The sequence below is a fragment of the Polypterus senegalus genome, chromosome 1 (genome assembly GCF_016835505.1).
Source record: "Polypterus senegalus isolate Bchr_013 chromosome 1, ASM1683550v1, whole genome shotgun sequence".
NCBI lineage: Eukaryota > Metazoa > Chordata > Cladistia > Polypteriformes > Polypteridae > Polypterus > Polypterus senegalus.
The window spans coordinates 196,448,633-196,475,254 of record NC_053154.1 but is presented as its reverse complement, the minus strand read 5'-3'; the positions used below and the strand labels follow the sequence as shown (position 1 = coordinate 196,475,254).

General features: G+C 37.5%; 1 protein-coding gene across 2 annotated transcripts in view; it reads right to left on the bottom strand.

The window, feature by feature from the left end:
• Window positions 1–26,622, bottom strand: part of dis3l2 (DIS3 like 3'-5' exoribonuclease 2) — a 516,063-nt gene that overhangs the window by 29,721 nt on the left and 459,720 nt on the right. For both annotated transcript variants that reach the window (XM_039766315.1, XM_039766323.1), the window contains exons 15-16: window positions 6,894–7,077; window positions 6,540–6,626 (exon numbers count right to left, since the gene is read on the bottom strand). In XM_039766315.1, the coding sequence (XP_039622249.1) occupies window positions 6,540–6,626; window positions 6,894–7,077 (271 nt within the window). The remainder of the gene's footprint in view (window positions 1–6,539; window positions 6,627–6,893; window positions 7,078–26,622) is intronic.

The following is a 26,622-nucleotide window of genomic DNA, read 5'->3' as shown; positions in this document are numbered from 1 at the left end:
TACTCTAAAATATGCCGCTTTATCGCGGTGCTTCGGCATACTTAAAAGCCCAAAAGCACGTATTGATTTTTTGATTTTTGCTTTTCACTCGCGCTGCTCTCTCTCTCTGACGTTCTCTGCTCCTGACACGAATTCTTTGAAGAGGAAGATATGCTTGCATTCTTTTAATTGTCAGAAAGAACTGTCATCTCTGTCTTGTCCTGGAGCACAGTTTAAACTTTTGACTAAAGGGTGTTATTTCATGTCTAGAGGGCTCTAATAATGTTAACAGTGTGGGAGAGTTTATAAGGGCTTAAAATATAAAAAAATAACCATACAAACATATGGTTTCTATTTCGCGGATTTTCACCTATCGCGGGGGGTTCTAGAACGCAACCCCTGCGATCGAGGAGGGATTACTGTACAGAGGAAGGGGTTGGTGAAGAAGAAGTGGGGTAGTCAGAGAGGAAGAAAGTAGACAGGAGTACAAGGAGATAAGGTGTAAGTTGAAGAAAGAGGTTGCGAAGGCTAATGAAAAGGCGTAAGATGAGTTGTATGTGAGATTGGACAATAAGGAGGGAGAAAAGGACCTGTATCGATTGGCTAGAAAGAGGGACCAAGATGGGAAAGATGAACAGAAGGTTAGGGTGATAAAAGATAATGATTGAAATGTACTCACAAGTGACGAGAGTGTGTTGAGAAGATGGAAAGAGTACTTTGAGAGGCTGATGAATGATAACAATGAGAGAAAGAGAAGCCTGGATAATGCAGAAATAGTGAACCAGGAAGTGCAATGGATTAAGTAAGGACAGGTATGAAGAGGATAAAGGATGGTCCAGAAGACATACCTATGAAACGTGAAGGTGCTTAAAACAGATGGCAGTGGAGTTTTTAACCAGATTGTTTAATGGAATCTTGGAAAGTGACAGGGTGCCTGATGACAGGAGAGGAAGTGTACTGGTACCAATTCTTAAGAATAAGGGTGATGTGCAAAAGTGTAGTAACTACAGAGGGATAGAGCATGCAGAACAGCATGGAGTTATAGGAAACAGTAGTGGAAGCTAGGTTCAGAAGGGAGGTGATGATTAGTGAGCACCAGTGTGGTTTCATGCCGGAAAAAAGAACTACAGATGAAATGTTTGCTCTGAGGGTGTTGATTGACAAGTATAGAGAAGGACAAAAGGAAATTGTGTCTTTGTGGACCTGGAGAAAATATATGTCAGGATGTCTAGAGAGGAGTTGTGGTATTGTATGAGGAAGTGGGGAGAGGCAGAGAAGTACTGTATGTAAGAGTGGTACAGGATATGTACGAGGGAAGTGTGGTGGTGGTGGTGGTGAGGTCTGCTGTAGGAGTGATGGATGCGTTTAAGGTGTCAGTAGGTCCAAAACAAAATACATGTGTGTGAATGACAGGGTGGTAAGAGGAATGGTGAGGATGCAGGGAGTACAGTTGGCAAAGGTGGATAAGTTTAAATACTTGGAATCAACAGCACAGAGTAACGTGGAGTGGTGCAAAAGATGTGAAGAAGTGAGTAGAGACAGGGTGAAGTGGGTGGAGAAGAGTGCCAGGAGTGATTTGCGACAGACGGGTACAAACAAAAGTGAAAGGGTAGGTCTACAAGATTGTTGTAAGACCAGTTATGTTACAGTATATGGGTTGGAGACGGTGGCACGGATAAAAAGACAGGAGTCAAAGCAGAAGGCGGCAGAAATTAAGATGTTAAGATTTGCATTGGGTGTATAACATGGATGGACAGGATTACCAACAAATACATTAGAGGGTCAACTCAGGTTGGATGGTTTGGAGACAAAGCCTGAGTGGCGAATTGTGTTGGTTTGGACATGTGCAGAGGATAGATTCTGGGCATATTGGGAGAAGGATGCTAGGGATGGAGCTGCCAGGCAAGAGGAAGGCCTAAGAGGAGGTTTATGGATGTGATGAGAGAGGAGATGAATGTGGTGGGTGTGAGAGAGCAAGATGCAGATGACAGGAAGATATGGAAACAGATTATTCCTGTGGCAACCCTAAATGACAAATATGTCAAATGGCTTAGAAAATAAAAAAGCAAGTGCTGAGACATATTATTGAAATATTTCTAGGGGCTCACTTGGCATTTACATCATATGCAACACATTTTACATCTGTGCTAAGTTATGTCATTAAGTATTTAATTAGTACTAGAATAACTAATATGTATTATAGTCCAAGTAATTAAATAGCAATCTTGAAACCCTTTTGCTAATTGTGATCAGACATAAGATAATAAGCAAGGCAATGTCATTAAAAAGTAATCTCAGAATGAAGTAAGGACAAGACAAAGGAAATATTGAAGATAAGATGCTGAATTAGCACAATGCAGCTTCAAGCAGAAATCCCTTTTAAGGCTGAATGTGTTTAAAACCAGGAAAAAAATAACAATTGAGATCAGAAGTGGTTAATAAAAAGACTGGACGGATACCTCTTCTTAAAACAGAAGAGAAGGGCAGAAGACGTAGACCTGCTCTCTTAATGGTCTGACCATACTGAGAGACTATAAGCTTCTATCATTTTACATATAACCTAATATAATCTACTTTCATTGCATTTTTATGTGTACTTAAATAAATAAGACCGGGGCATAATGCATAACGGCGTGTGTAGAATTTGCACTATAACATGATGTAAGCACAAAAGCCGAAATGTGCTTATGCACAAAAAAATCCAGATACCTAAATCTTTGCGTTCACCAACTTCCACGTTCTTCTGCTACATAAATCCCCATCAGCATGAAAATTAACGCACGTGCACGAGCCTGCTGCCCTACCCCAACTCCTCCCAGAATTACACCTCTTTGAATATGCAAATCAATATAAATAGCCCTTAAGCTCAGTTTTCTGTGAAAAGGCAATGGCAAAAGCACGAGGGAAAATAGAATTTCAGTGAATACCAAGTGGAGGCAAGGAAAACCAAACTATTTGTTGGTTTAAACAGTTGTTTAAACAACAAAAGGAAGTTGATCGAGTGACATAGCCTGTTGGAGAAACTCGAAAGCTCAAGTTCAAAAAGTCGCACAGTGCCGAAATAAAAAAGAAGTCAGATATCAATGTCGACATTAAAAGGCGAGTCGTAGCCCACCGTCTGAGTGTCATATGAAAGCTTATTAGGGTACAGAGATAAAAAAAAAGGCACACAGTGGGGGAAAAAAGCAGGAAATGTCAACTTTAATCTAGAAATTTCCACTTTAATCACGTAGTTTATTTTGTCATTAAAGTAGAACATCATAAACTTCATCTTAAAATTGTTTAATTAATTAGTTTTTCAAATCCTGTCGTAACTAAAGTAGCACATTAAATGCTTTGTTTTGTATTTGATCTTCTATGTGCTTTATGTGTGTAAATCACCACGTGCTTCCGGGCTTTCTCTTCCTCCGACAGGACACAGAATCCATTACATTTGTGATATTACAGCTCTCTGAATAATTAAAATACTGAGATGTATGCGTGATATCATTTTCATGATGATAGGAGTTAAAGCATGTTATTAAACATGGGAACACGTTGGCAAAGTGATTGTTCATGTCTCATGCAAGATGCTTGCTGCGCCATGCGCAACCTATAATGAAATACTTTATTATAGCAGTACTGTCTCTTTCAAACGTACCAACCTCCAATTCTTGTCCTTACTTTTCTTTTTCCAAATGCCCACTTGCCATACAATCAGCTCTGCAACAGATGTTAAGCCATCTGTAAGCTTAGAATGCCGATTCTTCAAAACTTTTAAGGAACACTGAAATATCTTCGTAGTACGTGTTTAATTATTCTATCCATCCAGTGTTGCGCCAGCCCCAGCAAATATACAGCGCGAGGCATGAATAATCTATGAATAGATGCTGTGGCACCGTGTCCTCACATGTTTAACTATCAACAATATAGATTATTTAAATGAAGTTAAAGTTTTATCTGTATAATATAATTAAACATATTTTGCTGCATTTCATCTTAAAATTATATCGTCATCATATGTAAATAAGCCCTTTATAAAGTGGCTCAGATTGTGCAACATAACTGTATTGTAAGTTTACAGTGAAGTAATTGTACTTATAAGTACAAACAGTTCTACAAGGAGCACTCGATGTACTGATTGAGTGCATTTAGAGTCTTTGGGATGAAACTGTTTCTGAACCACAAGGAAAGGCATTTGTATGACAACAGTTCAATAGACAGCATGGCAGAGGCAGCGTGTGATTGATGCTGTATACCGATAGTTCTCTTTCCAATCAGCTGTTGTACAACTGTGATTCACACTCGGATACAGTGACAGTAATATGGAAAAAAAGATGATCCGATGTGGCAACCCCCAATGGGAGCAGCTGAAAGAAGAAGAAGAAGAAAAAGGTGCAGTGAGAGTAACAATGCTAAAGCAGATATGGTATTTGGAATAATTTGACCATTCTGTGGACCATTATATTGGTACAGGTTAATTACAATCAGATGCATTAAACTAATAAACAATATGTACTTATTTTCAGTGTATTTATAAAGCCATGTCAGGGATGTGGATATAAAAAAGAAAGGAAAACCACACAGGAACAGTAGCACTGCATTGACGCTGGGTGCCGCCAGCCTGCAAAACCAAGCGCAGACCTTGCGCACGACAGGGTATGAGCTACCATGGAAATGCGCGTGGCTTTACGCCAAGATTAGGTTTTATACATTGCGATTTGAACGTGGAAACATTCTTACGCAACATTTTGTGCGTATGCAGTGTTTATACATGAAGCCCCAGATCTTTTGAAAATTAATGCTAGTTTTAGGACAGTAACGGGTAATCAAACCTTGGCACATCATCATTAGACAATAGGTGTGGAAGTCAGGAACTGCGGATCAACTATAGCTTCCAAATCTTTTATACCTATACCTGGGAAACAGACCGCAAACCGAGGAGCACCACCAAAGCCCAGCTCTAGACAGAAGAACTGGTGCACAGAAACTGGGGGAATGCAAACACTTACCAATCTTGGCCTCCAGCCTTGATATATAGTTGTAGTTGTATATATACTGTAGATGCACAGTTGTACTTAGTTGTACAGAATAATATTCAGAATGCAACAAAAATACATCCTTTGTTCTCTGAAATCACTCCTTCAACAGAGATCCATGGGGGAATTTGAACTTTAGAAACTAAGTTTTCTCACAAATTAAAAAAAAAAGTAATAACTTTACAAATGATTAAACGTTTCCCTGCCACATTTAAAACTCAAATTATTCCACTAAATAAGGCTGCTTCAGGAAAGGTAAGTTGAAATAGGTTTGGACGACTGTGGGTATAAAATGACAGGACAGCAGCCTTCTTTGAAAATACTGGGGACACATTTTCAACAACAGCAGACAGTAAATATAATAAAAAAGGCTTTGCATGACATTTTAATTCCCACTGTGGCTATGGATTCAATCCAAACTTTTCTGGGGTAATATACCTGATATTTTGTCAGATTGTTTCAGCACTGCATCCCATTTTGCACTTAATCAGCTCATTGGTTTTATTTGCTTTAAGCCCAGAGGCAGATACTCAACCAATGAATTGCAATGTGGAGCAAATTACTTCATTAAAATCACAACAGTGCAATTATCAGAAGAACTACTGAAGATCAGCACAATTAGGTCTGTTTATATAAAAGTCATTTAGGGCACATCTCAGTATCTTCCTGGCAGAACCAATGCATTGCTTCTTACTACAAAGCAAAGCCATCAAACTGATCCAGCATTAAGAGCCATTACCTATAGTTCATTTTCAAATATTTCACTTTATCTTCTCAGGAGTGTTAAATCTGCTTCATGATTTGAAACAGACTTCTTTCTGTCCTTTCCACCTTTCACTTATGTCTTTTCTGCTGCGTCCTAGGCCTGATGCATTTTGCATCATTTGAGGAAGATAAGCATGAGGATTTTCTGGGTATCACTTTAAACTTCACGTAAAGGTGCTAAGTTCTCATACTCATCAAATTAAAGCAGCATTGACTAGTGAGGGGTGCTGTCACATCTGTTCACTGGAAATGCAGCTCATCTTCCATTTATAAAGGCACACATCCAACAGCCTGAGAATAGGACACAATGACAGAGCGCTAATCACTCAGATAGAGACACCAGCTGCTAAATCATCTACCAACAAGTACAAATGCCACAACAATCATTATGGCTTGATTACTCTTGAGGATGCAGTCTGAGACACTGCATTCAGATGCTAAATAAAGTACCTGGTAATTGATCTGTCATATTCCTAACAGGCGGAATGACCACTAAATTGAGCATCACCATTTACTGTCCAACTTGGAGTTCCTTCAAAGCCCAGGACTTCATATTTGACCTCTTTAAGCTGTGAGAAACTAAAGTGGTTAAAGATGTGTTCGTTTCAGGTAGAAAATATATACTATATATGCTGGGTGTTAAACAGAGATTTTTGAGTAGGTCACTGGACTGCTGATTAATCCCTGATTTCAAGAATGTCTTACTTTAATGTAATTGAATTAAAAAAAATTCCGCAATATATCTATTGGTTAAATAAACAAAGCAACACATGTTACCTGCATTGGTCGAGAGCACATAGCAGTGAGGACCTCCTTCCTAGCACTGGAGTATTCATCTGTCCCCACAGTTGCAATCAAGCTTTTCTGTAAAGATGATAGAATCGCATAGACATGTAAGTTAAATCAGAATTAACGTGCATAAACATCCACAGACCATCTCTATTACCCTTCTACTTAAGTACATAAATTTGTTAAATGAAAAATAAAAATAAGGCTGTTATATGCTTTATACATTTATTAGTGCAGTATCAGAAGAATTTGCACAACCAGAATATTTGCTCCACCACACATCATGCTATAAAGGCAGGAGACAACCACCAGAGAGGCTTTGGGGTCTTTCTCAATACTTACATGGAGAACGCCAGCTGAGCTAAAGTCCAGCTTCAGTCCCATCTGCTCACAGAATTCAGCCAGGTCTTCTACCATCTTTGTTTGTGGTGGGGGGTGGCAACGTAACAAAGCTCGTTCTGGGAATGAGCGGTTGATGCGATGTGCCGTTGCCATGTTTGCTAGCAGCATAAACTCCTCCACCAACCTAAACACAATAATTATGTGAATTTACGAAAAGTCCTTACCAGTTTGCATTGGTTTGCGTATGAATAATTAAAAAAAATATATAAAGCATAACTAGAGACATAAATGGAGATGAATGTATAATTACTTCAATGGGCAACTTTACTCTGTGAAAATATTAAAACAATGCAAGCATGAAGAGACAGTTTTGACACCTAATTCCTTAAAGGAATTAAGGAAGTATTGGAAAGACATTGTTGGATAAAAAGAAGAAAGAGAAGGTGTCGTAGCCCAGTAGTCAGTGGGTCAGACAGATGAATGAATGGTGCATGACAAGAGAAGTAAAATGGCATCAGGGTGTTTGCAGACTGATGAAGGACAAGGATGTGTGATCTCTTAGGAAGATAACAGTTCCCATAAGTCCTCACAAAATGGCAATGGGTAAGGACAGAGGCAGGTGAGTGGTAACAGTGGCAGAAGTAACAGGTCTTCAAAAACAGAGAAAACTTTACAAATTAAAAAAAAAACTCATTCAGTTAATAGTCTCAGCAAATGATCTCATTAATTCTTTCTTTATGTAGATAGATGGATAGACAGATAGATAGACAGATGAAAGACAGTTCTTCTAAAATGGAAAATAACAATATATTAATCTATTTTATTAGTCCAATTCTCAATTCAACAGCTGTTTAGACTAATCCCAGCTACACTGTGTATAAGATAAAGGCTGATCCTAGACTGAATGTCAGTATTCCGCATTAACCCATTCATGCATATACACCCAAACTAAATTTACCCAATCTGAGCGAGCCCACACAAACACACATATATGAAGAATATAACTGCCAGATTTAAGGAGAAGGTACAACAGCAAATATCAAAATAAAACAGAATTAAAAATTCTGACGGGCTCAGAGGTATTTCTACTGAACAACTGAAAATGTAGAACAGCAGAGGGCAACAAATCCCTTTATAAAGCTAGTACAGCAGGACTTAACATTCACATGCCTCATTTTAAATTTTTAAAACCAAATAATATAAAGTGAAATGGCCAATGCTTGCAGATACAACAGTTTGATCTATGCTAAACCTCTGAGGAAAATGAATACTGAAATTAAAAAGGACAGCTGTAGATATGTTCCACTGATTACATACCAATTAAAGTGTACTTCCATAAACACTTCAGCTCACCATTTACAACTTCTGCACAATACATTTTCCTCTCCATGGCCTCGTCTATCTCTGACTCAATATTTATAAAAGCTTCATCAGGAAAAAGACCTCAGTAAATTGAATAGCTTTGATGGTTAGACACTGAAATTAAAGACCAAACAGGACTGCATGCAGCTCCATCTGTACATCCGGTTTTTCAAACCCACTATATCCTGAGCAGGGTCACACAGAAACTAAAGCCCACTAAAGTGCAAGACAGGATTATTTACATCTTTTGAAACATAGTTTTGTTCCACTCATCTTTCATAGTTTTTGTAGTGTTGGTCTTTACAGCTGCACACCATTAGTAGGTTCTGTTAAACCATGTTTTAAACCATAAGGAAATCTGGTGCTCTCCTGTTTCCATAACCTCTCAAATAATGACACTTTTGGGGAACATAGGAGGGGGCAGAGAAAATGCAGCATCTTTGATTTTAACTGGAAGCCCTTTAATGTTTTATGTTTCCTTACTTGAGTAGGTGAAATGCATTACCTTTGGGAGAAGATGGCAAACAGTCCTGAAAGATACAATTTCAGAAGACCCATGCCACACTAGCATGATCAATGTTCACACTGGAGTGGATCACATAGTTTTCAACATCTGTATTTTGCTTCTTTCATTTCAACCACTGACTCATCTCTAAGTCATCACAAGGTGTGCCTTTCAAGTGTATAACGCAGAATTCAAACTTAAAAAGTAATCCTCTTAAGAAATGCTAAGGAAGATTTGTGGACTCGCTGACTAATTTTACTCCACATATGTAAGTTTGAAATACTCAAGTAACAGTACTGTTACTGTTAACTGAACTCAAATTAGTTCTAAAATTGCAAAAGATACAGTATAACATAACAGTTCACATAATTCAAAATTCATTGTACACCTCCATTTTACTACAAACAGGATTCCAAAAAAGTTGGGACACTATACAAATCGTGAATAAAAACTGAATGCAATGATGTAGAGGTGCCAACTTCTAATATTTTATTCAGAATAGAAAATAAATCACGGAACAAAAGTTTAAACTGAGAAAATGTATCATTTTAAGGTGAAAAATATGTTGATTCAGAATTGCATGGTGTCAACAAATCCCAAAAAAGTTAGGGCAAGGCCATTTTCACCAGTGTGTGGCATCTCCCCTTCTTCTTACAACACTCAATAGACGTCTGGAGACCGAGGAGACCAGTTTCTCAAGTTTAGAAATAGGAATGCTCTCCCATTCTTGTCTAATACAGGCCTCTAACTGTTCAATCGTCTTGGGCCTTCTTTGTCGCACCTTCCTCTTTATGATGCGCAATGTTCTCTACAGGTGAAAGATCTGGACTGCAGACTGGCCATTTCAGTACCCGGATCCTTCTCCTATGCAGCATGATGTTGTGATTGATGCAGTATATGGTCTGGCATTATCTTTTTGAAAAATGCAGGGTCTTCCCTGAAAGAGATGACGTCTGGATGGGAGCATATGTTGTTCTAGAACCTGAATATATTTTTCTGCATTGATGGTGCCTTTCCAGACATGCAAGCTGCCCATGCCACACGCACTCATGCAACCCCATACCATCAGAGATGCAGGCTTCTGAACTGAGCGTTGATAACAACTTGGGTTGTCCTTGTCCTCTTTGGTCAGGATGACATGGCGTCCCAGATTTCCAAAAAGAACTTTGAATCGTGACTCGTCTGACCACAGAACAGTCTTCCATTTTGCCATACTCCATTTTAAATGATCCCTGGCCCAGTGACAACGCCTGAGCTTGTGGATCTTGCTTAGAAATGGCTTCTTCTTTGCACTGTAGAGTTTCAGCTGGCACGGCGGATTGCACGGTGGATTGTGTTCACTGACAATGGTTTCTGGAAGTATTCCTGAGCCCATTCTGTGATTTTCTTTACAGTAGCATTCCTGTTTGTGGTGCAGTGTCGTTTAAGGGCCCGGAGATCACAGGCATCCTGTATGGTTTTATGGCCTTGACCCTTACGCACAGAGATTGTTCCAGATTCTCTGAATCTTCGGATGATGTTATGCACAGTTGATGATGATAGATGCAAAGTCTAATGTTTTTCGCTGGGTAACACCTTTCTGATATTGCTCCACTATCTTTCTGCGCAACATTGTGGGAATTGGTGATCCTCTACCCATCTTGGCTTCTGAGAGACACTGCCACTCTGAGAAGCTCTTTTTATACCCAATCATGTTGCCAATTGACCTAATTAGTGTTTATTGGTCTTCCAGCTCTTCGTTATGCTCAAATTTACTTTTTCCAGCCTCTTATTGCTACTTGTCCCAACTTTTTTGGGATTTGTTGACACAGTGAAATTTTGAATCAACATATTTTTCCTTTAAAATGATACATTTACTCGGATTAAACGTTTGATCTGTCATCTACGTCCTATTACAAATAAAATATTGACATTTGCCATCTCCACATCATTGCATTCAGTTTTTATTCACAATTTGTTTAGTGTCCCAACTTTTTTAAAATCCGGTTTGTACTTAAAATATCAAGTTGAGAAAACTAAAATGTATCTTTAACACTACAATCCCTGAAGCCTACGAAAAAAGTTGTAATCCCGGGCCACCTTAAATTGATTCTGCTCATTAGCGTCTTTTGTTTTGCAAATGTGGCAATCAGCACAAGCAGCCTGCTATCTCATTCCCTGCTACCACTGCCACATCTTAAGTCAGACAAAAATCTCCCAGCTCAAGTCTGTTTATGTGTGTGTGAGGTGCCAGGAATTGTATAGGGGAAAGAATATATCATTATTTTGAACACATGCATTTCATGTGTGTTCCACGTCTACAATGATCTAAGTAAATGTAGGATGACAGGAAATGCGAGGCAAGAAATGTTGAAGCGTTCTTCAAAAACAACAAATCCATCTTTACTACACAAAGAGCCATTGCACTTCAGCATTCCTCCTAACGGTGACATCCCAAATAGGAAAACAATTCTTCAGTGGGTGGCTAAACTTAGACAGACGGGTACAACATTGAACAGAAAATCTCCAAGCCGTACTCAGACCGTAAGCTGTAAGGACTTTAATTTTGCAGTCTCCTAGACCAGGCCTATTCAAAATTCAAATGGCGGCCAACGGGCCACATGTGGCCCAGAACCAACCACTGAGTGGCCCAGCCTATGGTACCACCAGAGTTCCAGACTGCAACTAAAATTGATGGCAAATGCAACCAAAAATAGGCTTTGGTGATTATCATTTCTATTTAGTTCGCCATTTGGGAATGAAATCATTGAAACTTTAAACAAATTATATTGTAACAGATTCAAAGAGTATTTTTTGTTAACATATGTGTCATTATGGGCTTTTCCTTGTATATCCCTGAGCCACATAAAGGCTAGTTTATATCCTGTGCTGGGAGTGAGGGAGTTGTGGCAAAAATAATGTCTTGGGCATGCATGCAGGAAAATATTTCTAAGTACATGGTGCTGCTGATGGATGGCCATGTATTTCACATAAAGACGCACTATAGCTCAAATGTGATTTATTTGGAGATGCACTATAGCGCGAATGTTATTTATATAGGGAAGAAAGTACAGTGTCAGGTGCTCATTTAGTGTAATAGGAACCATAGCACAGAGAGATGTGTACACTGCAAAAAGTACACGTCGTGAAAGTAGGAAGGGTGTGTGGGAATTGTTAATATTTGAATGTGATGATTTTATATAGCACGGATCGGAAATCAGCAGTTCTTAGCATTGCACCACGCAAGCTGTCGTATCAACCGCCTACTGTAACTTGCTTTACTTTTTCTTCACTTATAGTCTAGAATAAAAGTGCACTTGTTTTGTTATACTTGTACACCAACATATGTTCCTGTGTTTGAGTGACACGGGCATGCTCAAAAAATAGACGTGTAATGCCACGAAAAGTGCACGCAGGCACTGCAGTTCGCAAGCATTGGTACGAGAATGCAGTCACAAGTACACTGCAGAGCTACAGCGCATCTTTATGTGAAAACAGCACTGTCAGATTGGGAGAGGTAGGGAAGGATCTTGAACACGACTGAGAGAATGAAAAGTGAATTAAAAAAAAAAAACTAACCTTTACAAATATTATAAATTACACTGGCTGTTACACATTGAAATCAAATGTATGTCTTTATTTTAAAATAGTAAGAATAAGAGCAGTTTACTTCTCAAAATGGAATCTTGCGGGATCAAACTCAAGACCTTTAGATTACTAGTCAGCAGCTGATACCGTTACGCTACCGTGGCAGTTGTAACAAGTTTGTGTCAATGTGGCATGCTAAGGCGGCTTTTTTTCTGCAGTTATATTTTTGAATAAAAGCATGCTTGTTCTGTTATATTTGTACCTTTTGTGATACTGTTTCTTTGATATTTGGACTTCAGGCTTCATACATTATAAAGTTTATGTCTACATTTTGTCATTCACTACTACAATATGAAAAACGTTTCTCTTTTAAAAATGTGTTTACACGGATTACTGTAGAAACGGAACACACGTGAAATGTGTGTATTCCAAATAATGATCTATTATTTCCACTCTAAAACTCCACTTCACTCCCAAATAATCAATCAAGGCATGAGCTGGGAAAAGTTTGTGCACATTCTAAGTTGGTGGGGGATGGAATAACCGGCTACTTGCAACTTTTCTTTATCAGCACATTTAGATTAACAAAAGACGCTGGCGGAGAGGTGAGAACGGTTTTAAGAAGCAATTTAAGGTGGGATGGATCTACAAGTTTTTTCGTAGGCTCTGGTAATTCTAGTGTTAAAGTGTTTGGTTTTAAAAATGTGACCTGTATAATCAGTACAGCATCATGTATAAAAATGATTTTATATCGAAGTAATTTCTAATTTTCATCTTTCTTTCTTGACAATTACCTAAATGACTAAACAGTCATTTAAAACTAAGCTGAAGGCTTTTTTTTATATAAAGTATTTCTCTATGCCTTCAGAATTGTATTTGGAACATATTTTTTTTGATCTAGCCATACAAGATCATCTGAGCTATATCTAGGAAAATTGTAGAACAGGAATATTTAGACATGCATTTAGAAGGCATAAGGAATCCATGGACAGGCCTGTGTTGTCTTAGTAGTATCATGTGTTATACATATCCAGTAAAACAAACCTTTATATTTATATTTGTTAAACATTTGCCTCCAAGGCTGCATTCAGAGCAGACTTGGTACACATTTAAAAAATAGGAGTGAAATTTATAAACCTATGACCATATTACAACATCAATACCTTACCAAAATAACACAATCCCTGCTAAATAAGCGATTTTAATGTTTCAAACAGACAACCAATTCTGAAGAGCCTTTCACAAAGGATGTGAAAATGGTAGTCCTTACAGTCATAGATGATGGAGCTGCTCAACATTCACTGACAGATGCTGTGGACTTTCTCATTGTACTCGAAGACAACATTGTCATCGAGAATATCAGTGACGTACCAAATGCATTTGTTCTCCTCATAGGCCTACTATATGCCCTGAACATTGAGTAACCCAAAGAATACAATTTTAAAGTAATCTAGAAAGTCTTTCCATGGACTAGAAAAATTACTCAGCAAGGGCCATGTTTTTCAAAAATAAGGTCCTGAAATAACCCCCCAGACCTGAACTTGTATCCAGAGACATTTTAAATATGTATGGCCTTTTAGTTCCTTCCTTCCAAGTTTTTTGTATTTCTTTGACTTTTTGGAAGGCCTATTTGCTACATTCTTTGTAGTCCTTCTATACTTTATACCAGGGTAATGATGACACACCATATGGTCATAAAATGCATAACACTATGTCTATGTGTTTTTGCATTAAAAAGAAATATTACATAATAAAAACTTAAGTCTGCACAAATAAACCAGACTTTTTTGGAGATTGATGGTATGCTTGATAATGTCACGTTTTGAAAGTAATATTTGACTTCTCAAGTGTATGACCACAAATATTCATTTTTTCATGCACAAATGAAACAGTGTAATGAATTTTATAAAAATATGAGGCGCTATGTTCACACAGGCATGGTTTGCATAATTGCATGGTTTATCTGCATACTGTATGGTGTGTAGATGCTGTTTTAAAGTTGTACTGTTAAGAATTTATTTTTATTTTGAAAATTTAAGGGCTTTGTGTGATTTTACTATACTAAAGCAAATTAGTGCAAGATAAACACTCACTCCAAAACACAAATTCTTAAGTTATAGTAACTTAAATGTACAGTTATACAGATTTTAAACATTGAATTTTCAGTTAATGCAACTGGGTTGTGTCAAGTGATAGCATATAGGAGATTTAAAACATTTAGTTTATGTAACACACTTTAAGTTTATTATACTTGAGGTAAAAATTGATATTGAGTTGATGTAACATTTTGTACTGAAGTTCACTTTACTCAATGTGTTAGCAGAATGGTGATTTTTTAAATTTTTTGTAGAAGTCATAAAACTTTTTTATACTAGTAAGACACTAGATACTAAAAACGTATGGGCTAGAAATGGGGCAACATCATCGAGCAACTAATACAGAGTTAGCAAGTGCAAACGAAAATCTTAAGATGAGAACAGGGAAGTACAGTGAGGGGTCAGACAACCAGAAAAACAGTCATAAGACAGAATTTACACCGCTCTGCAGATCAACAGAGCAACTTTTTAATAGAAACATGAAGGTAATCGAAAAATGTAACATGTTGTCTTTCCCCTAGGGATTAATAAAGTATCTATCTATTCATATATCTAATGGTCATTACTTAAGCTTATTCCGAGAATATGCACTTGTATCTAACTAACAAATAAAATATGTGCTCTTATCAATGGTGCTACTAAAACATTTAGCTAGAGAGAAGGCATTTCCGTTTAAATGCTCACAAATCATTAGGAATCCTATTTGGAAAAAGCTTCATGTAAATTAAGGCATTCAGCTGACAGCTGCCTTGAAGTCATCAAAGACACAAGGCTGTTGTGACATTTCAGCAGGATATCCATCATGCTGTTTCACGTCCCTTCCAGTCATCTAAACGCTGTTTGAAGGCTGGGGAGGGCCTTGAACTTTCATCACCTTGCTCAGTACATCCAATGAGTATTTATAAGCAGCTACTGAGTGGCCACTTTATTACTGTGGGTACACCTGCTCATTAATGCAAAGCACCTATATGCAGACATGGCCAAAAGTCTCAGTTGCTTTTCAAACAAACATTAGCATGGACAAGACACATGATTTATGTTACTTTTATCATGGTACGACAGTATCATTAAAGCAAGCGATAGTCTTATATCCTGTTTGCCTATGAATTAAACTAATGTACTTCAGTCCAAAACCAAAGGTTTGTGCAAATAACAAATTTATCTCATTTAAGAATGTGAAACCAGAATGGGGTGTCCTCTCTCAAATGGTTTATTTGCCAGCCATAAAAACCTATGAATTCAATACTGCAATGAAGAAATATTTGTAGGTGAGAGATCAGCATCCATGAATCAAGTCATTCAGTGATTTTTCATCACTCATCAGTATACTATACATGAATTAATGATATTTCATTTCACTATATCACACCTTCACTCAATTCTGAAATCAAAGATAAATTTACTGAGACATACAACAGCAAACTACCCGCCTTAAACACTGAACCTCAAAGAGACAAAGAAAGTTTAACTAGGCATGAAAGCAATAAATTAAGCAAGGTATCATACATTTGACCAACTTGTCCAATTTACAGTCAGATCTTTCAAACATATCGAAAGAGGCAGGTATATTTTAAAAACAGCAGGGGTCCCATGTAAAAAACCTTGCTATATATTCCATACAAAATTTTTGCTTATACCTGAAAGGCAAAAATGGTGTACGCACAAAAAAATAAATAAATATTGATTAATAAAAGTGCACACATGCCATGAGAAATTATTTTATAGATTCTCAAATCAACTTACAACTAACCTGTTGTGCACACACTTTTAGCCACTCCTAATCACTACCTGTCAGTAACCATACATGATGTAAAAATGCCCATTTTGAATATTCACTATCTACTAACTATAAACAATTTGCCCATGGTCCTGATCAACCTCTTTAAATTAAAACATGGAAGAACAGAGGGGAAAAGGCAGAAAATGAAACTTAAGCAAATATGAAACTGAAGTATTTCCAACTTAAATGGAGAATCACAAAAACATTGTTTTTTCTGGTCTATCTGGGATAGTCAGAAATAAAATAAAATAAAATAAAAACAATAGTAGGAGCAGCTGGGTGGAGAAAGCAATGTGTCATCATGCAGTACCCAAACTGCTGCCAGTACGCAGCATGAATTGACGCAGGCTGTTATGTCCAGAGCCGTGAGATATTAAGGATCATTATGCCAAGTAAATGTCTATGTTGCAAAACATACAAGTCTCTTTGCATTCGATATACAACATCTAAACATCTTTGAATTGCCCTTCTGTTCATGTCATGGGGCCATCCATGTTTCTGCACTATGGTGTGCAGTGTGTACAAATTCTAAGCTACTAGCTATGTTATCTGTCAAAGATTGCTCATAGAATACATTTAAAAAAAAATTGATAACATTTGTCATATGGATACCTTAAACGTTTCTTTTTTGCTGTTCCTTGGTATCCTTATGTGTCTGAACCTCTCTTGCCCAGTGACCCCCTCTCGATTTTGTTCCAGAAAAGCCTATTTGTCAGACTCTGTCATTTTGAGGCATTTTGCTTGCTCTCTGCCCACTTTTTGACTACCACCAGTAGTAGATGGGACGTTATTACCCACTGTGAAAACGTCATCTATATTCTAGTAAATATCTCTCATTTTGAAAGTGACTCGGGTTGCATCTTGTTAGTATTTAGTAACCCAACTTTGCTTGGTATGTTATTGTCTTTGTTGTTCTTAAAATGCTTCATTTTAACTTTTTTTAATTTGCAAAAAAAAAAAATTGTCACAATCAGGAATTTGTACCTCTAACTTACTGTATCATCATCCACACCACTGAGTCACCAAAACCAAACTGACCATTTAGATTGCTGAGAGAAACGAGACACATGCACACACACTAGTGTTTTATTCTACACAAGAAGACAGTTTTACAACAAAATTACAAGACATATTATAAAATGGAATACAAAACAGTGAAGAAAGAAATACTTAGTGAGTTATTCATTTTGTATCTATTTTTATAGGTTAAACATAGCTTTGAAAAATGTATTTTGAGACTGAACTGTTGCTCGGTTGTTTTAAACATTTAGCTACTGTATCTCTTCGGGCCCATTCACACTTTTTTTAGCAAACATTTTTCAATTGTTTTCCTGTGTTTTGCAATAAAAATGTTTGATATCACTTCCTGTCACCATTTTATGAGTAGTGAGATATTCCAGTGGTGTAAGGTGATTCCTATGTCTCTATAATGTCTTCTATGATGTCAATGATTTTAATCCTAGATATAACAGTACTGTAATGAAGGAGTCATCTGTGTCGTGAGCACAGATATTTGTCACATTTCGAGTTCAGATTTGTACAAATAAAACTTAGAATTGTCATTTTAATTGCACTTTATTCTTGAATTTGTGGAAACAATATTTGTGATGATGCGGGTTCAGCTCCATGCTCCCTTCTGCTGGCCAGGTGCCCTTTTAACCCAACACCGTTGGTAATGTCACCGATGAGCTTAGCAGTGAGGCAACAACATAGCAAGGGGATGGTGCAAAAGTGTCAAGTGCTTTTATTTAAAACAACAAAAACAATGTTCAAATTAAATAAAGGTGCAGTGCATGATTGTTTCAAAAGCAAACAGCTAACTTAATAAACTGCAAGAGATGTTCCACTGCATTTCTGTCTTAGTGGAATAAAAAGAATTCAGAGGCATAGTCTTCAGAGCTGCTAAGCCAAAGCTCAGTGGGCATTCTGCTAGACACAATAACTAAGCCCAAAGAAGAACTGTTCTTGAATTAGACAACCAATCACTTACAAAGGTTTTTATTACCATAGGGTATGAGACTTAGACATGACCATGGTTGATCCAGCATTTCCCAGTAAATGAACCAGCTTGAAAAAGTGATAGTGCAGCTATGTGATATGTCACACCCCTCATAGGCTCTCTGAGTTGCATGTTTCTTCCCTGCATAGTTCAAAAGATTTCTGCTTCAAGACTGGCTCATCCCACAGGAAGAAGCAGTAAATTTCTGGTAAAACACTCCAGAAATGCTCATTTATTAAACCATCTTTTTACAAGCATTACCATTCATTTCAATGGAGGAAGTGTTTAGTTGAAATCACCTGAAAACTACTGTTGAAAGAGGTTTTCTAAACTGTTCTCTGCTAATGGAGATATGAATAGAATAATTGAAAATAACGGCAAATAATGGTACAAGTGGTTTTAGGAGTATTCTGGCCTAGCATTAAAGTGCTAGAAAAATGTCTAGGTGTGAATGGACCCTTTTCCAGTATGCAACAAAAACAAAGTTGTAAAGATGATGCTATGAGGTCACAGCTTATAAATATAACCTGTAAAGGCATCGCATCTTCATATGGAAGATTATGAGAGAAATGGTGCCAAATTTTAGTAAAATCCTTTTCTTTTGAAATGCATACAGTGGAACCTTGGTTCACGAACGTCTCAGTACACCTACAGCTCGGTTCACGACCAAAAAGTTTGCCAAACTTTTGCCACGGTTCATGACCACACACTCGGTATATGAACAAGCCAGTTTCCCTTTCGGTTTGTACGCGGTGATGATTTCCGCACATGTTGCATTGTTCTCGGTCAGACATGCCTGCCTGCACGTGTGTGCCTGCCTGCTGCTGAGAGAGAGGGGGAGGGTGCGTGCTGCTGAGAGAGAGAGAGAGAGAGCGAGCCTACTCGTGTAGCTGAGCAGGGAGCCTGGGTGTTTTGTGTCAGTGTTATTCAATGTTTTTACATTATTTTACTATTACACTGTGCATTCTATGGTGTAATTAACTATATTTGTGCTTAATCTTTACATATATTTACATATATATTTACATATAGTTCATACGGTTTGGAACGGATTAATTGTATTTACATACAATCCTATGGGGGAAATTGCTTCGGTTCACGACCAACTTGGTTTACGACCAGAGTTTTGGAACGAATTATTGTCGTGAACCGAGGTTCCACTGTATTTACTTGGGGACTTTAAAGCATGAGCCGAGTTTCAGACAGATTACTGTATTTTCTGTGTAGCATACCTGTTAAAACTGAAAATTTGGGGGCAATGTGGAATTTTCACTTGAGACATGCAAATAAAATACATTTACTTTGGAGAGCAAGCATTATGTTATTCTATCTTTATAATGATCAAGTTCATCCATTCATCAATCTGTCAAAATTCAACCCATTTATTCAGAACAGGGTTGTGGGGCAGCTGGAGCTAATCCTAGCAGGCATCACACACAAGGCAGGAACAATCCCCAGAGAAATAGTGCCACCCCATCACATGGTATGACGCACACACATACAACGCACACTAGGACCAATGTAACATCACCAATTCACCTAGTCTGCATGAGAACACTCAAACTCCATACAGGGAATACCTGGGATGAAGACCCTAATCTCCTTAATGCAAAGCAGCAATGCTACTAGTGTGCCGCCCTCATTATCAAGTTATTCAGGTTTGTCTAATGTAAACGAGCAAACATAAGTATAATGCACAAGGAATAAAAATAATAATAATAAATATGTCTGTCAAAACCACAATTTCCTGAACTTTTGACTCAAGTGCTTTTTTAAACTTTATAAGCTTTTTAACAAAATCACAGAATTGTGGAGAAAAGCCCAAAGTGAAATGTACTGTAAACTAGTTTACTTCTCAGTGTTGCTAAATGCTTAAACAGCACATTAAATAATAGCACCATGTAATTCTGATTATACTTTTAAACTCTCTAATTTCTTAGAACTTAAATCTTAGTTTATGATAAAAAAATGAATTAATAGACACAGTGACTTTCAAGTATCAACTGCTCAGTTTTGAAGAGGTTTGAACCTTCTTTCATACATGCATTCAGATAACAGCTGTAGGACTATTGTACATAAGCATAAAGTGTACAAGCATCTCACACATATACAGTACACCCCCAAAATTTGTGGAGGTTACGTTCCTATAGCACCCGCAAATTGTGAAAAACGTGGTGGTAGATGTGGTAAAAAAAAAAAAAAGCCTTTTAAATGCTTATTTTTATAGTTAAATCCTAAATACAGTATGCACCCAAAGCACTTTAATGTCTTTGAAAACTCAGCTTAATACATTACCTAAAAAATTACCTTAATACATTACCTAAAAACAGAATATAAAGGTAAACCCGTATACTGTACAGTACTGTAGTGCTATGTCTCCCACGGTGCTAGAACGTAAAATACTTTATGTTATCAATATACATACTGTAATTCATGCAAGCGCATTTTCTTTAGTATGTGCTGTTTTCTTTGTTGTAAGTAGAGCAAATACATAATAATTTCATTTAATTGAAATACAGTAAAATGTACGGGTACTCACCAATGATGAATGATATTGATGATGAAGATGAAGTAGCTGTGCAGTATGATGCAGAGAATTTAAAACTCCTCAGGTGGTGCCTCTTCTTCAGGCACTTCAGGAGTTGTTGTATCTTTGGACAGGTCTTCTTCTGGTGGGGTTTCATGCTGGCTTTTCTTTATGGGTTTTAGGAACATTGTGATGGGAAGTTGCTGTTGTTGTTTCTTCATGGTGGCGAGGAGTGTTTTATATGTCTGCATAATAACAGCAGCATTTATGCCAATTATTAACTGTGAGACCCCGAACCATATATGGATCCCATGCTTCAATCATCCCTTTAATCATCGCTTCTGAAAACGATCAAACCATCCCTTACTGGCTTGAAAATCTTCTGGCTCTGGTGCTGTTGATGGTCCTGGTTGCGGTTCTTCAGTACCTTCTACATTGTGTCCTGTAGCGAACTGCTGGTACAATTTCTGTGCTTTCTCACAGATGATGATACCATCCAAGGGGATGTTTTTCTTCCTGCAGTCGGTGATCCATAATGCCAAGGCAGATTCCATCCTGACGATATTTTTATTCCTTGCGGTAGTAGCCTTTTTGGCACTATCACAGAAACTTACGGATACGGTACTCCTGATCTCTGCCTTGTTCTTCTTTATGTAGCGTACAGTGCTTTCATTAATGCCATAGTGGCGTGCTACTGCAGCACAACTTTTTAGTTACCGGAGAAAATACAGTAGTTCAACCTTCTCCTGGAGTGCTTTAAACTGCTTCTGGCACTTAGGCTCAAAGCCAGAAGCCTTAGAAGGCGCAGGGCATTTCGGAGACATGTTGTGCGTTTAAGAATAACAAAATGAAAACAATAACAAATTGGAAAACATGAGGACACTCAGCTGGAGACGCGTCTTAGGGCAACACTCAATCAGCAGCAAGGAGAAATGAATAATGCTCTCTGATTGGCTACTTTCACCATTCCAAACCGCATTTCCCTCAGCAGTTGCTTCCTGTTCTCTCTACAGCACCGTATTGCCAAGTAAAAAGCCATAAAAAATTGCGGAGGATATTTGCGCTTTCCACTAACAATTAAGAGTTAGGTTCTAAGGAAAAATCCACGAATGACTGAGTCTGCAAACCCTGAACCACGACATCGCAGGGGTCTACTGTACTATGTTCCATATATTTCACTCTGCAAATTACAAGTGAAAAGAAGTGTAATTAGCCACATATAGGAATTAAATGACCTGTAATGTTTAATGGATGAGAGGATCACAAATTAAATAATCAATGGAGAGGTAATATACTGTATACTGTAAAGAAATACATCAAAACCAGATGCAACAATAAATACTTACAAAGATATATATATATATATATATATATATATATATATATATATATATATATATATATATATATATATATATATATATATATATATATATATAGTTAAATCTGGACACTGTATAGTGCCCGACCCGACACAGATTGGACACGGGAGGCACAAGTAAAACAAATAAAACTATTTATTTTTCCTTTCCCTGTGGGCGCACGTCTTCCCCATGACCCACAGGCAATACACAGTCCCAAACCATAACACACAAGTGATGCAAAAGCACTTTTTCTTCCTTGGCACCACCACTCCTCCCAAGCAACCTTGTCGTCCTCCACCCGACTCTGGCCATTGAGTGGTGGTCACTGGCTCCTTTTATAGTTCACCCGGAAGTGCTCCAGGTGTTTGATCACCGAGTTCTGGCTGCAAACACAGGACCAAACACAGGACCCCCTGGCGATGCCTGCAGGACCCAAAAGGGCTGCACCCAACTCCAATTCCCAGGGAGCCCTGTGGGAAACTGAGGTACTGCTCCACCCCAGGGGCCGGCCATTTAGTGTCCAGGGGGAGGTATTGCAGTGTCCAGGGCTGCCCCCCCTGAATATAGTGTGCAGGGGCAACAGTGGATGCCAGGCGCCTGCCACTATATATATATATATATATATATATATATATATATATATATATATATATATATATATATAAAAAAATTGGGAGGTGCACCTCTTGACTTTTTCGTATACTGAGATAGAGGAAAAGGTCGTCAGAACCACTTCCAGCTGTGAAATATTTCTCAAATATTATATCTCTTTGTTTCTCATCATAACTAATTGATAATATCGATACAAAACCATTTATAATCAAACCTTATATTAACATGATATTTTCTCACTTAGGTAGGTCGAAAATGGTGGTTGAATTTTTTCATAATTACATACGTATTACCTAGATTACATGCAAAGTAAAAAGAGTTATAGTCACCTAAAAACATAGAAAAAGTGTTAGTATTATACAATACTGCTATAGTTAAATTGCTATATGTAAAACTGCATTTAATTATGATAATGATGGCGGAAAAAAAAAATCATAAAATTAAATGTATTACAAGGAACACGACGGGGACATATCAGCATACTGTTCCCGTTACACTTTTATATTTACATGGCATGTTCAATGTTTACACGTTATTGTTAAACTGATGATGTATAAATGAAAATAAAATTAATAATAGCCATTGAAAGAATATGAGCTATATTAAATACAGTTTTTAATATTGTGTACACATTTTTATTTCCATGACACAAAAAATTTGGATGGTTGTTTAAATAAAATACTACTTCCGGTTGAGTAATTTTTCTCAAATTTCATATCTGTTTGCTTTTTATCAGTATAAATATCTATACAAAATTTGAATTATCTATCTCTAATTATAATCACAGTTTACTTTAAAATTCACTAAAGTATTTAGCTAAAGTACCACTTCCGATTGCTGGAAGTGGCCCAAAAGTTGAAAGTATTCTTTATTTTTGATATAAAGCAGGTGTACAAAATCTCATTGACCTAGGTCAAAGTTTTTTTTGAGTTATTGTGTTCACACACAGACACATCATTTCAAAAATGGCATTTTCAGACTCGGAGTCATCAAAATCTTGAGGTTAAATTTTTTCATGATTCCTATACTTTCTTTATACTATGTATGCGAGAAAGTAAAAACACACAAAAAAACAAAAGGGCTCAAAATCCACAATGAAAAAACAAAAAAAATAAATAAAAAAGAGGAGGAAAATAAAGAGCTGAGAGGAGAAGCAGCTCACACACTCCACCGAGGGAAGCCCACAGCAAAGGAAAGGAAATAAAAGTAAATTGAAAAAAGGGGAAACAGCCTTTGGCTTGCAGTTAGTTAAGCAGGAAACTAGCTTTGGATGGCAAAGGTGGAAGAGTTGCTTATTCTAGACACAGATACAGTAGTTCTGAATTGACAACGTTCAGAATGAAGAGTTCTGAACTGAAGGAACAGCATGTGAAAGACTGCAACGGTTCTAGCACATCCCAAAGATGCTCAATCGGATTGAGGTCTGGGGAATTCAAGGGCTAAGTTAATACCTTGAACTCTTTTTCATGTTCCTCATATCATTCCTGAACAATTTTTGCAGTGTGGCTGAAAGAAACCACTTCCATCAAGAAATACTGTTGCCATGAAGAAGTGTATGTGGTCTTCAACAATCTTTAGGTAGTTGGTACATAACTTTGCCCATAACATCTTACTGTTTCCACTTGCTTGCCTTCTTCACATAGTACATCTCATTCCAAGGTAAATGAAGCATACACACCCAGAATCCACATGATCTAAAAGAAAACATGATTCATCAGACCAGGGGCCTCATGCATAAACGGTGCGTACGCACAGAAATGTTGTGTAAGAACGTTTCCACGTTCTAATCGCGTTGTATAAAACCTACACTTGCCGTAAAGCCGGTTTTGCAGATTGGCGGCACCCAGCGTCAAGGCAGTGTTACTGTTCCTGTGTGGTTACCCTTTATTTCTTAGAACCACATTTCTGACGGGGTTTTATAAATACACTGAAACTAACCGCATATTGTTTATTAGTGTAACGCATCTGATTGTAGATTACCTGTACCAATAAAATGGCCCAGGGAATAGCCATAGTGTTCCAAATACCATAACTGCTTTAGTATTGTTACTCTCACTGCACCATCTTCTTCTTCTTCTTCTTTCAGCTGCTCACGTTAGGGGTTGCCACAGCGGATCATTTTTTTCCATATTACTCTCACTGCACCACTCGGAGTATTTATATTACTGTATCTGAGTGGGGAATCGCAGCAGCAGCTGATCAGAAAGAGAATTATCGGTATACAGCATCAAGCACATGCTGCTAAAGCCACGGCAAAATGTTTCAAAGCCTTTCCTGTACGGACCTCGCGGTTCAGAAACAGTTTCATCCCAAGAACTATAAACGCACTCAATCAATTACTCCTTGTAGAACTGTTTTTTACTTATAAGTACAATTACCCGACTGTAAACTTGCACTACAGTTATATTACACAACCTGCGCCACTTTATAAAGCGTGTATTTACATATGATGACGATATAATTTTTAAGATGAAATACAGCAAAATATGTTGATTGTATTATACAGATAAAACTAACTTCATTTAAATAATCTATATTGTTAATAATTACACATGCGAGAACACGGTGACACATCGCTAGCAAGTTCACATATTGTTCCTGCCTTGCGCGCTGTATATTTGCTGAGGCTGGCGCAACACTGGAAGGATAGAGTGATAGAATAATTAAACACGTACTATGAAGATATTTCAATGTTCCTTAAAAGTTTTGAAGAATCGTCGTTGTAAGCTTATAGATGGCTTAATGTCTATTACAGAGCTGATTGTGTGACGACTGGGTATTGGGGAAAAGAAAAGTAACAACAGGAATTGGAGGTTAGTACTTTTGAAAGAGACAGTACTGCTCCAATAAATTATTTCATTGAAGGTCGCGCATGGTGCAACAGCATCTTGTGTGAGACATGAACAATCACTGCGCCACCATGTTCCCATGTTTAATAACAAGCTTTCATTCCACTCATCATGAAAATGATATCACGTACACATCTCAGTATTTTAACTATTCAGAGAGATGTAATATCATGAATGTAATGGATTCTGTGTCCTGCCGGAGAAAGAGAAAGAACGGAAGCACGTAGTGATTCACACACAAAGAGCACATTGAAGATCAAATACAAAACAAAGCATTTAATGTGCTACTTTAGTTATGATGGGATTTGAGAAACTAGTAAATTAAATGAATTTAAGATGAAGTTTATGATGTTCTACTTTAATGACAAAATAAACAATGTGATTAAAGTGGAAATTTCGAGATTAAAGTTGACATTTCGTGCTTTTTTCCCCACTGTGTGCCTATTTTTTTTTGTCTGTACCCTAATAAGCTCAGATGGTGGGCTATAACTCGCCTTTTCACGGTGACTTTGATATGCGACTTTTTTATTTTGGCACTGTGTGACTTTGTGAACTTGAGCTTCCGAGTTTCTCCGACACGCTATGTCACTCGATCAACTTCCTTTTGTTGTTTATTCCACTGTTTAAATCAACAAATAGTATCTGCACAGACCGGGGGAAAAAAAGACATTGCACCTGCTATATGGCATGGCCAATCATAATTGAAACCTGTAAGGGTAATGATATTTTCTTTTATTGGTAGTCTGTGGCCATTTGATGATTACAGAACAAGCAGGGCTGGGTCAAGGGTACATGGCACCCTTAGGTAGTGGTGGGTGGAAGCTACCCCAATTCGTAGATTCATAGCAAAATGTGGACATAAACTATATAATGTGTGCAGTCTGAAGTTCAAAGATCAAATAAACACTTCCACAAAGGGTTCAAGGATGATACAACAGTTTCCGTGACACAGCGGTAAGAATTTCTGAATTGTAATCAAGAGTCCCCTGGTTCGATCCTAACTGCCTTGTATATTTACCGTTTTGAGTAGTGAGCTGCTTTTATTGTTAATATTATACAATAAACACA